The sequence below is a fragment of the Phoxinus phoxinus genome, assembly GCF_949152265.1.
Source record: "Phoxinus phoxinus genome assembly, chromosome: 10".
Lineage (NCBI taxonomy): Eukaryota > Metazoa > Chordata > Actinopteri > Cypriniformes > Leuciscidae > Phoxinus > Phoxinus phoxinus.
In genome coordinates this window covers 13834854-13848103 of record NC_136885.1, presented here as the reverse complement: position 1 = coordinate 13848103, position 13250 = coordinate 13834854, and the positions used below count along the sequence as shown (strand labels likewise).

General features: G+C 37.7%; 1 protein-coding gene across 3 annotated transcripts; it reads right to left on the bottom strand.

Moving 5' to 3' along the window:
* Window positions 1–362: 362 nt before the first annotated feature.
* Window positions 363–9729, bottom strand: LOC307005918 (uncharacterized protein). 3 transcript variants are annotated; one of them, XM_079626450.1, is made up of 9 exons: window positions 9679–9729; window positions 9065–9133; window positions 8823–8886; window positions 5770–5877; window positions 5422–5646; window positions 2834–2947; window positions 2722–2753; window positions 2485–2644; window positions 363–1513 (listed from the first exon to the last, which is right to left on the bottom strand). In XM_079626450.1, the coding sequence occupies exons 2-9, from the start codon at window positions 9131–9133 to the stop codon at window positions 1266–1268; spliced, it is 1020 nt and encodes a 339-aa protein (XP_079482576.1). In that variant the 5' UTR covers window positions 9679–9729; the 3' UTR covers window positions 363–1265. The 3 variants fall into 3 exon arrangements, with proteins under 3 accessions (XP_079482576.1, XP_079482575.1, XP_079482577.1); XM_079626449.1 differs by having other exon boundaries at window positions 9570–9725; XM_079626451.1 differs by lacking the exon at window positions 9679–9729 and adding an exon at window positions 9207–9276.
* Between the last annotated feature and the right edge of the window lie 3521 nt (window positions 9730–13250).

The window sequence follows — 13250 nt, the reverse complement described above, 5'->3', positions numbered from 1 at the left end:
TTGTTTTTGTATTTATAATTGGGTAGTTAATGCACTTCACTTCAGCTGTGGTAAAGTATGGAAACAAAGCGCGAGCGTCACTACGGGAAGCAGAAAGTGTCCGACTTCACGTCTCCGTTTGCAGACTCTCACCGATCGGTTACATCCAGCCGCAGCCGATGTCCAACACACTTAATGTCTCAAATAATGAGGTCATCAAAGCTGCCTGTATGTAATATATAGCATGTCAAACCACGTGGCCCAGAATAATTTCATGTTATCTATCCAATTGCATAAAACCGAAAAGAGAATTATATTTGTAAGTCCATTTTGCAGTGAAATGAATTTAGTAGTGCATTTAATACCAAAAAATAAACTTTTATTGATTTCTATTGCACTTTACAATTAATATCAGGTATAAAACAAATGTGCATTACAGTCAATATACAACATAATACATGATGACACAATGTTCCTGTGCTGTGCTTATTGAGTTCCCAGCGAAGAAACAATGTTGACATTTCCAGACCACCGTCAAAATGTCAGGGCTTTTTTGACAGCACAATCCATCATGTCTGCCACACAAAACCAAAGAAAAGAGGAAGAACACTGACTACATCAACCAGGGACTTAACATGATTGACCAATGATAAACCGTGTGAGGGCAAAACACTGTTAATAACGGTATATGTCAAGATTCAAGTCACTAAATAGATATTCGTTCACTTTAGATAGATCCAATATAGATAGAATCAATCAATCGACCAAGAGGAAATTATGGGGCACACTGCAGTTACAATAACTTCAATCAACTTTACTTAAAATAAATATCTCAACATACAGTACATGTGAATCCTCTGAGTGTTTTTGAGCTGCTCTTTGCCCTCAAACACTTTGAAAAGAGGCACTGAGATTCCTCTTCGTTCCTGAGGGCCGTTCAACCATCATAAGACCTGCAGTGAACTGAAAGCCTGTGGTATCAACTCTTCACAAAATCAACATTAGGATCCCACGGCTGTTCTGATGGTTTAGAATCGGTGGTTACGCATAAACGTACTACTGTATGGGGAATATTTCAAAGCTGGCATGAACTGTCAGGCTCATACGCAACACTTTTTGTCATCCATACCATCACTCAGGTCTTCCCCTAACGCAGCTTCTCTCTATGAAATCCCCTGCCTGGGTTAGAGTTTTAAAACTGGGTACTCATAAAGCATCAGTTAAAACAGACCACACAGCAGTCGAACAGTACGGAAGAAGAACGGACACAAATTTCCCATGATTCATCACAGCACCTCTTCTTTAGATATGTGGCACTCTTTCCCTTGCTCCTGAGATGGGAAGAAGATAAAGTCGCTCTCTCTGCTCCGTTCCTCCTCGGACAGATGGACGGGAGGAGACTGAGGGTAGGACGCGTTGCTGTTATTTAGCGATTCTTCTTGGAGTTCATGTGCTTTTTTCTCTCCTCCATCCCATCCAAACTGATTGAGCAAACTAACAAAAACTGTATGGGGGCCGTAGATGTGGAGAGGGCCTGCGAGAAACAGAATTTTTCAATTTTTATACCATTTGTAAAAAAAAAAATGACTCATTAAAATTTGTGTGGGTCAATGACAAATAAGTGTCCAAGAAAAGGAAAAAAAAGGTGTTAGAAATGTTTTAATTCATATTGGTTTCACGTTATTTTGAAAAAACATTGCATCAAAAAAATGTAATGACTGTAAAACTGTAATGTGGTGAAACCGTCAAATTCAAAAGTGTTATACATTAAATATACATGACGGGAGTGTACTCACACACATGTTGGGTTTTCATGTATTATGGGGACATTCCATAGACATGGTGATTTTTATACTGTACAACTGTATATTCCATCCCTTAACCTTAAACCTACCCATAACAGATTTAAATTGTTCTGTATGATTTATAAGCTGTTTTCCTCATGGGGGCCAAAAGAAGTCCCAACGTTATACATAATTCATATACATCATTACATTTTGGGGAGTTGCACCACATGACATTTTACAACCTATACTAATCTTGCTTTGTCATAATTGTCTCATATCTGATATTTTAAGCAACTTTTTGAACAGTTTTATGATATTCCCTTTTTTGTACTGCATATTTATGCATATTGGTTTGACCACATGACATTTTAAACCACATGACAACATGACATTTTTCAAATATTAATAAGCAGTGAAGCAGTTTTGTTAACAAATGATAATAAAAGATTATGCCAAACTACTTGATACGGTTTTCTTTTCAAGATTTTCATTCTTTTAATGTATTTTTAATGCTCTTTTCGATAATTTATTTATTTTTTATTATGGTATAATACACATTATTTTTAGTTCACGCCCCTTCATGCCATACATTTGTAATTTTAGGTCATATGTTTTTATGTTTAACAAATTAATAGATCTGGGGGAAAAAAAGTGCATAATGTGTTTGACCCTTTTAATAAAAGATGAAAATCACATCACAAGTATTATTTTATAGTACCTAAATTGCCAGCTGGAGGCACAGCCTGCTCTGAGCTGACTGGCTGATGAAAAGAGCTGTCTGTGCTGTGATTGGTGGGTTTGCTGGCATGTGACAGCATCTCCTGTGGGTGGGGCTGCTCATCTGGTTGGCTGGGAGAAGGTTTGATCTCACTGTCCACCTTAAGAAATTGAAGGACTGTAAGTCAGATAATGGAAGTTAAAATACAGCGCAAATGTGCACTCACTCGTCACTTACCTCTATATTACCCAGAGAGCACTGCCTGACAACTAATGGAGAGGAAGAAATAATGAGAGGTGAGACAGAGATTGAACCCAAACAGAAAAAGAAATCTGTGTGTGTTACTCACAATGCTTAAAACATTCCTTCTCTTTCTTTCTGCACTGCCGGAGGAAGAGTGTAAGGATGATGACGGTTAACACGACCAAAATGACCCCAAAAATCCACACCAAATTATAGTCACCTGCGAAATAAGCACAAGGAAGTGAATTAGCATAACTATTTATGTTGAGATGAATAGCTGAACAGGTGAGATGAAAAACACCCTATATGGGAAAGTGCTCTTAAATGGTGCTATCATTAGACGACAGCAAAAAGTACTTCAAAATCTAAAAATAGGCATAAACCACCAGTGTCCACAATTAAATATCCAAAACTCTACTCACCAGTCCGCTTTTACAGCCTTGTTATGTTTATACTTGCACTCTTGCAAACTATTTCCAACTAGTATTTATATTTAAATTTGTATCAAAACTGTAGAAGCCAAACAAAACTATGAAGAAAAACTATATCCAAAACAGACGCAAGTAAAAACCAAAAGAATCTTCTCTAAAATAATGCAAACATTCTCAAAAAAGGTATGGGTGGATTCATCCACAATAACACAAAAACAGCACATTAGATCCCGAGTTAAAAAAAGAGTTGCCAGATGTTTAGTGGTGGTGACGGTGAAGTCATGTGACCGTGGTGTAGTTGTTTATTTTATATCCTAACTTCAATATTTGACTTTAGGCTTCCAAATTCGTAAAAGTTGTGTTCATTTGTGAAGATTACCATGATAAACAAAGTGTGTAAGAGTCATAAACTTATTTTCTGCAATAATCTAAAAGCCAAAGCCAAAATTCTATTAGCTTTTTGTGATGTGAACCAGTGTGAGGCTAACTTCTGTTGGCCTACAAAAATAAGTCATCCATAAAGATTAAAGCCCACCTCCAGCTCTCCCAAGTGGCAGACCCCTAATCACTTATTAACAAGTATGATTGGGCTAAAACAAAACTGGAAAGCGTGTTTTGATAGGCTAATAATAGGATAATATGAGTGTAACTAGCTGAGGGCCCTAGTGATCAGACTGCACTGTATGGCTCTTTATACACCTGGTATTAAGATGCTTTTTGGTCGATCGGATCACAAGTGGACGACACTAATGCGTAAACATTATGGGAGTTGGGCTAGCCAGACCGGATTTAAACTTTTTCGGCTGGATACCCAAGTTTGGTTTGAAGATGAAAAACGTGCCAAGCACAATGTTCTCTCACTATTCCTGATTTCTAAAACTCACTCACACAGCATTCGGCGTCGTCTCGCGGCTGTCAGAGCAGATATGAAAGCTGATGCTCTCTCATATGTAAATTGTGCGAGCTTATTTTGTCCATTCGTTTGATAGATCTGAAAAAGCCCGCACATTTACCCGCGCCCATAGACCCTCCCCTCGAAGAAATCAGGACAGAAGTGATTGAAAGTGGACAAAAGAGACGGGAGTGTGTCTCCCTCGTCTACTTGTGATCTGATCGACCAAAACGCAGCTTAATTCCAGGTGTAAACAGGACCCATGTGACTTCCCATGTGAAGCCGTTGAAAGTCTGAGACCCTGGGTAACATCCCCATTGGCCCAGTCCGCAATCCAATCTGGATTCAAGCATACGACTCTTCCTTACTTCCTTTTTTAATTTTTTAATTTAAAATACTGCAAGTGTGTAAACACATCATGTAGAACAGGGGTTTGAAAACTTGTTTGTCAGCTGAACCTTTAAGAATATTTATTTAAAGTACCCACTGAGATCAAAGAGGCCATATTATGCCCCTTTTTTCAAAGTCTTGATTTTGTTTTTGGTTCTACTAGAATAGGTTTTCATGCTTGGATATTAAAAAAACACATTATTTTCCATTTATTGCAAAACCTCTCTTCCCAGTCTGTCAGTAATGCTGTGTTTAGATTATGTCTCTATGAAGCCCCTCCTTCGGAAAAGCGCAATGTGCTCTGATTGGTCGGCTGGACGATTGTGTTCTGATTGGTCAACTGCTTCGAGTGTGTTTTGGAAATGTCACACCCCTCACCATAACCATGAGTCGCACTACTAAAGCAACTTAACCAGGCCTCGCCCCCTTTTTTGCATAAGCCTTGGGTGGGAATTATTTAAATGAGGAATATTGTGACGTGTACTTTCTGGAAAAAAGTTCAAGACTATAATCCAGGCGTTTCAGCGAGTTCATAAACAGTTCTTACAGAATAATATAGATATAGAGATGCTTTGTAACTATGTAAAAAAGGTCCACTTTTTATATAACAATAATTTAATATTAATGGTTCTCTGATATCGATAATAACAGTATAGTAATTATTATTATTATTAGTAGTAGTAATAGTAGTATGTTCTAACTCTATAAAAATAAAGACATAAATATATTACTGTTGTGAATTAAATTTGTACTATAAAATTACTACTTGTACTAAAAATCAGACTATACAATTATTTTATTTAAATGCAGCCTTTAATTTGTTTATCGCACTAAGCTATATCACAGCCCCATTTATTTATTTTCATTTTACATTCAATATAATACATTTTTTAGCTTTTCATCATCTCACGAACCCCCTGCAGTTCCCTCACAAACCCCAGTTTGGGAAACCCTGATGTCGAAGAAAACAGCCATGCTTACCCTGCAAGCGTGCACTTATGGATGAAGTGGTGGATGAAGTGGTAGATGAAGGGATGCCAGAGGAAGGGATGCCAGAGGAGATGTAGGATAGGGTAGGCGTGGTGACGGCAACACACTCCCGACATTGGCCTGTGTATGGGTCTTTCATGCATTCATAACCATTCAGACAGCGACACTTTACATCTGATGTCGTCGTACACTTCTCCTCCACCTCCATAAAGATATCTAACACACACACACACAAATGTGTTTTCAAAATGAAGCACTTTTTGCCATACTTCCTGTTTCTATTCTCACTTCATCTTGTTTATACTATCATTGGTATATTAGGTGTAATGATCTTCATACCAGAACTGCAGCCCTGGTAGCAGCGGTGGCAACTGTCTTCTCTGTTCATCTCACTGGTGAAGAAGCCAGAGGGGCATGGATGACAAACACAATCTGACAGGTAAAATCCTGAGGGATGATGGATGGGCAGCAAGACAGAGAGGAAAAATAGGACGTGGAAATGAGGAAGACAAATAAAAAACAAAAACAAGAAGATGATTAAGGTCAAATTCATTAAAACTAACTAGAAAGATGTTTTTCAAGTAATTACATGATGCTGATTAGTTAACCGTAGCCAATTTATTCATGTGTATCATCATTTCCTAAGAAAAAAACCCCACATGATAACAATTCCGATATTTTGTTTGTGTACAAAAAAAGGGCTTAGAAGTCAATATTAGTTTGTTTTGTTTTCATATCATTAAACATAAGCCTGTTACTGGCCTATACAGTTCACAGCAATACATTTTACAGTCAGTTGAGTTTGTCATCTGAGAGTGGCTATTAAATTGTTGGTCTAAAGCAAGTACGCATGCGTCACACGGACGTCTTTGGCCGTTACACCACATTTCACTGTTGACAATTGGCAAATATTGTGGAATATTGCAGAATTTATTATAAATGATTTATACCATTGTTTGTCTGAATACTCGATTCTGTTTAATGCACAGGTAGTTCCAAGTCCGTTTAAATCAAGCGTAGCGTCGGTTCTGGTAGGTCGCGTTAGTCAAGCTCGCATCAGCTGACTCTCAGCTGATCCACGTCTACCTACAGTATAGGAATATGATGCCTCACTGTATACATATATAAGCTCCTTCAGTATTATCCGCAGCTATCGCGTTTCTCAGGAGCTCATTACCCTCCTCCCTCCCCAGCTCCTCCTCTCGTCAGTCCGGATTTGGCATTCTGATTCCCCTTGAATCAGAATAAATTCTCGAATTATGTTGTACTTTACAATCTTGAATTAATTATATTTGCATACATTCATTTTCTGTTCTGTTTACCCTAAGGGGGGTTATCGCTGCTCTCCCTGCATGACTGTGCAGGGAGTTCTCGCCCAGAACGGAACCATACCGCCAATCCAAACTGTATGCTAATTGTCAATCGTATTTGACGATAGTGGTCCTGACAGTATCACTGTTCTATATTAATGCGATGTTTTAATTGAAGCGCACATACACTTACGGTACGTCACTCAGAGATCGGAGCACAGAAACTTATCAACTCCACCCTGCGACTTTTATTAATGAAATAGCTTCGCTATTGAATCGCTACATTATATTTCTCAGCAACGAGGAAGTAACATTGCTGGTTTTGAACTTCAAAATGCACACGCCAGAAGCCAAACATGTTAGAAATGGCTTCTCCAACAAGCATGCATTCGATGGACACTTTACTATCCCATGAGGCCATGGGAGGGGTTTACGAATTGAAATGTAGCGACGCAACTGACGCTGGTAGGTCACGTGACAGTAACAACAGGGCAGATGTAGTATGTCCAGATTTAATTCATATTGTCCATATTCATACTATATATAGGATAAACTTTTTTAAGTCTCGCAAAGTAAATTCAAATTCAAACTCAGACAGAATGCGATTTCGCACACAGCGATATCCTTGTAGCGCAAATAGTTTTAGTTTTACTATTTACAGCACTGTTATTCTTGTTCGTGTTTCTTTGCGTTTTCTTTTGCAAAAATAATGCATAAAGAAACTTTGCATTTGCTTCCAAACATTTGCGTTCTCCAGCAAAACTATCGTGCTCCTCAGAGAAACTCGCAAAAAAGCTGAAATATATTTTTTCCTCCCATCTGGGGGGATGCAAAAGTTTTACAAGAGAATGCAAAAGCATTGAAATGTAATGTTGGAGTGGAAAAAGCCCACCCTGTTGGCAGAGGCAATTTAAATGAACTCTACCCACCCATGATTGACCCAGATAAATAACTACAAAAGAAACCCAATCTGATAACAGAATCGGGGGAGTGGAGAGTAAGGTGGGCAGTGTTAACTTTTGACGTGACCCAAGATCTGCCATTTTGTAAACTCCTTCTTCTACCTTTTCTCATCGCACATCAGCTTGCAGAGGTGTCTATCTTAAATAAAAATTAAGAAAATATTTAAAAAGTGGAAATAAAGTGCCCAACGAGATTTTAACAGTGGGAATCAAGTGTTTATAAATTACAATCTATAATAATAATAGGCATAATCAGAGGTAGGTGTAGGACTTTAGGGCAGGATCAATTCATGTCCTATAATAAGGTGTCATCCATTTATGAATTTAATAAATATAATCATATACACTAAATATGTTTTTATTATTGCAAATAGTTTACTACAATACACTGAGGTGCAAGTCGTATCTGACACTATTTGCACTATAGGTATAAATAGCAACTCATACACTTAGTGCAAATAGCATAACTTACTTTTTTCTCATTAAGGGCTCTTTAAAAAAGGTGTTTAAACATTACTTACAAATTGCACGCACACATAACTGCCAAACATGAATGCACGGAATAGATTAATGTAAAATTACTATCATAACGTAAAGATCTATAATAACTCAATTTGTATTTGACTGTGCACAGACTTCAGCTCAAAGGGCACACACTGAATTTCTTTAAGGCGGATGTGGGTGCTGCTTGCACACAGACACACTCACACACAGTACGTGCACACACACTTACATGCACTCAGACTTGCTGACTGAGGTCTCTCAAGGGGAGAGATGAGAAATAGCATCAAAAACAGGACGTTACACAGTTGCTTAAACAGGCAGTGGCATTCTAATGAAGGAAGTGGTTGAGGCTTCTGTCTCAGAACGTACCATTTCCCATCACGAGAGAAAAAGAAAAAGAGAGAGAGAGAAAGAAAGGAAGAAGAAAGAACGACGAAGAAAAACTTAATAAATAACCACTGATTTCTTGAGCAATTTCTTGCTTAGACCACATTCGTAATACTGGGAAGTGTGGTGACAGAAAAGTACTACGCTCAGGGATCGAATTCAGAGAAAGTGATGCCACATGCCAGACATAAGGCTCTGAGAAATATAACGCACAAACATGCATTCTCACCTGGTCCACACAATTTCGAAGGACAATCTTCTGACAGGGCTCTGGGTCTTCTCACTTTACCGTCCTGCTCAAAGCAAACGACAGCACAAAAGACGATTAGTAACGGATGCATCCAATACAGTAACGCTGTATCTTTAAAGTGCACATTAGACTTCGGTTCTGAGCTAATTCAGCGTGCAGCATGCTAAAAGTCTTTACATGTTAACATATACCATACGCATAATAACATATATCATAGTTACCATAGGGAGGCCATATATCAGGTGGCCTGTCAGCATCACCATGGCTACAGATAACACTGTCACAAGCATCTGTAAATAATCAAATTATAAGTGATCCACCACGCACACAACATATCACACACCCTCACAACAAGTCACTCACTGGAGGACATATGCAACCAAACCTTCGAACAAAGAAGTGTGATGTGAGGTTTCACATCAATTTTCACATGTTCATGGTCTAACAATAACAGGATTTTGTTTATATAGGCTATTGCATCAGCTGAGTTTGCAAAAAAAAAAGGAAATAAATTTGTGGATCTGATGCAAACAGCAAATAAGTGACTAGCTTCTTGTTTAGTTTACATTGAACTCTTTTACTAAATCATTTTCGATTTCAGTCAGCATCCTATAACAAAGACCTGAATTTTTAAAAAAAAGAAGAAAAAAAAGAAAGAAAACGCGGCAAGTGAAAAACACGAACCTGCATAACAATAACAGCAGTATAATTGAAAATAGTCAATACCTCACAATTAGTAGAATCCATAATGTCATCAAATGCTTTCAAACTGAATTTCTGTGTCTTCTGCTAGTCTGTGTTCTGTTCTGCTTATCACATCTCATTGTTTCCTCACCTGCTATGGCTTCCTGTCATTCTCCTCCCTCTCTTTCACACACTGCCCTTCACCTGCTTACTGTTTTGGAGAGAGAGAGAGAGAGAGAGAGAGAGAGAGAGAGAGAGAGAGAGATACTGTGCAGCTGTCTCGTTGATGATTCATTATTACTGGTTTGATTAAGGCTATTCAGACTGTAAGTGTGTATTTCTAATTAGAATAGTTTTGGAATGCATCATAAAAATATAGGCTACATTCACCGGTTTGCACGGAGCTGCACACAAAATGAAAATAACTTATTTTCTATATTTTATTTTGAACAAACTCCATCTTAGTGGTACATACCTAGACCTAAAGCAGTTTAAAGACAAAAGATCAGACTGAACCATCTTAAATGTCTTTTTAATTGACTCCATTTGGCCTTTTTTCCTGTATTACCTTATTAAGCAACCGAGAGCGTGACAGACTGACAGATAAACCGACACTTATGAGGAAAAAATTACATACAGATCGACAAAAAATTGCACACACTATGACACAAAAACTCCACTCCTCGCAGTGTGTGTTCAGCAGTAACCTTTATTCTGAAATCTTTTTTAAAGCTCCAGTCTTTCTGTACACTTGCAGTAAAGCGAGCAATTCCTGTTCTGCTTTGGGTTACACGTACACATTTATATATACATATAGTCCTGTTACTGTTTAAATCTAAATACACACGTGACATTGCTTCGGTTGGGGTACGTTTCCACCCCTTAGCCACTCAGACGGGTCACTGGACAGCATCCGCTAGCCACAACCGCAGTGGCACATGTGTAAATTTAAAGAGAACCCATAAAAGATAAAGTTTCATTCATTCCTGCGAGATGTTACAGAATGACACGGAGATGCTATGAATGACTGAGATCATTCAGACGTTCTTCTATGAGTCCCAAGCGTTCATTTCAAATGTTGTAATTCTCTTTTCAAGGTTCAGGACTTGCTTGCATAGCCAGCGTTTGAGCATTGCACGACTCTCCTTTCGTCTCTTCTAGGTTACAGTATCATTGCATTCATACATTTATTGCAAATAAGCATTCTTTCTAAGCACTTTTCTCTTTTTTTTTCCCAAAATCTGTTATTATTTTGGTGGAGATATCATGTGGTATTGTGTGAATTTACTCATTGTTTGTAGCCACTGCTAATCTGAATAATCTTTAAAAAACATTCAGTCAGTTCCAATGAGTCATTTTCCTGACTGTACACTTTTGTCATTTTCATACAAGACAAGATTTGTGGTTATTGAATTGTTAACGGAATTCTCGTAAAAAGACTTTTGCTTTAAGGTCATATAGCAACAAACAAGAAGTAAATTGCCGTAGAAAACAACCACTTACTTGTTGCAGAAACCTGGAGTGCTCACTCCGTACAGTACATATACACATGCATACATAGTCTTACACACGTAGTTCAGCTCAGTGCTGCAAAAACAATAACAAATAAACTCAATTCAAAGATTTTCTGTGGACAAACAACGGCTCGGTCGTTTGCAATGGCAGCAGAAATGTCACAAACAATATGATAAGTAATGTTTAGTTCACAAACAAATCCTTTTCTTCAAAATCAAATGTGTTGGTACCCATAGAACACCTTTGAAATAATGTGAAACAACTTAAAAATCCAGTAAAATCGAATGAATCTGCAAATCCCCGACAGACCTTCACAGTGGTCAGAGGGAAAAACCTAAGGCAGACACACAGTGTTGTTCATCAATCAGTATGCAAAAAATAGAATGAGATAAAGAGAAAAACAACCCGAGGATGGTTCATAACATATTGTTCAAATGAATAAAATCTGTTCTGGCTCATCATAGAAAGTGATATGTACTGTGATATGTGTTTATTAAAGCTTTCACTCTTTGTTTTTCTACAGCGGAAATTTACATGCTGGATGTACAGCACCATGTTTTCAAAAAGCATGAAGTTTTCATTTTCACCGTTTGAAGTATCTTTCCTGAATGTTTTATTTCACATTTGGCACTCGAAACGTCTCTGTCAAAGAGTTTTAGTCTCTATTCTTGAATTCAAGCTGTGGTTTACACTCAGACTACAGATATGAATGACCAACAAAGCCAACATAATGTCGGTTTGTCAGTTTCTTTGTACTGTATTAGTCCTTGTGGGCGTTTGATTAGAATTAGAAAGCGCTCTCCCAAAATGAGAGATGATTATTACAAACCACGTGAGGTTCTTGAGAACTTAAGCCAAGAATCAGATTACACATTCATTTGCATGATATATTGCTCAAGAAAATCACTGAATGATTATTCTCCAGTAGATCTATCTAACCCAGGGGTGTCCAAAGTCGGTCCTGGAGAGTTCAGCTCCAACTTGCTTCAACACCCCTGCCTGGAAGTTTCTAGTATGCTTAGTGAGACCTTGATAAGCTGGTTCAGGTGTGTTTAATTGGGGTTGGCGCTGATCTCTGCAGGACAGTGGCCCTTCAGGAACTGGATTTGACAGCCTTGCAATAGATCAACAAATCTTAAAGGTGCTGTATGCAATTTTTTGACAGTACTAAAGCATACAAATACCAATATTTGTTTGCAGACATTTAGGGAACATTGACATACTTGCTTTTCTGAAAAACAACGCTACAGCCAATTGTTTTACTTTGAAATGTGCAAACATACATACTTTTTTGTATGTCTGTTTTTGTTTTTGTCTGTATGATCCCGCCCACTGTCAATTTACCCAATAGAAATTCGACACTCCGGGTTCTTAAGAAGTATGAAAAAACAGCTATTAGTAAATTTATATATATTATAAATTATATAATCAGATTAATACACTAGTGGTAATTATAACCTTACCCTAAACCTACCTTTCCATAAAATTTAAATGTACTGTATAGTTTCATATTTAAAATTCTTTAAAAGCTGAGGAAAACGTCAGGATGATTTGTTATGTTATACGATCTGTATGTCTTATCATTAGGTGGCGATAGTGAAGCTTAAAAGTGAGGAAAGTGAAGCAGAAGAAGAGCAGTACTAGTGATGACATCAGCGAATCCAGAGGGAGGGGCTCTGATGACATCGCGAATGGCTGTTTCTTCATAGGGGGCGTAACGAAGGGGCGTGAAATGTAGTACCGCGGGACGCAGTCGGGCACACTTGGAGAAAACTCTCCAATATTTTGAATTTGACTGCAGTACCCATTTCAACCATTAGCTGTCATTATTACATACTGCACCTTTAATTTGCAGGATTTCCACCTCAGAGAACAAAATTGATAAAGATAGTTAAAAATAAGAAAAAGTGGAAATTACGAGAAATAAAAAAGCAGTTGTGCGATATAGTCACAATTACCAGAATCAATGTTGTGAATATAAAGTTGCAATAACTAGAAACAAAGCTGACATTGTGTGATATAGTTGCAATTCAGAAGAAAAATGGCAATTGTGTGAAACAAAATCGCATCGTTTTTGTCGCAAAACAAAAAGTCGCCATTTTGAAATACAAAGTTACAATTATGAGAAACAATGTTGTTAAATAAAAGTCACAATTGTGAGATATAACGTTAAAAAGAGTGTTGGGTAAATTACTCTAAAAAAGTAAT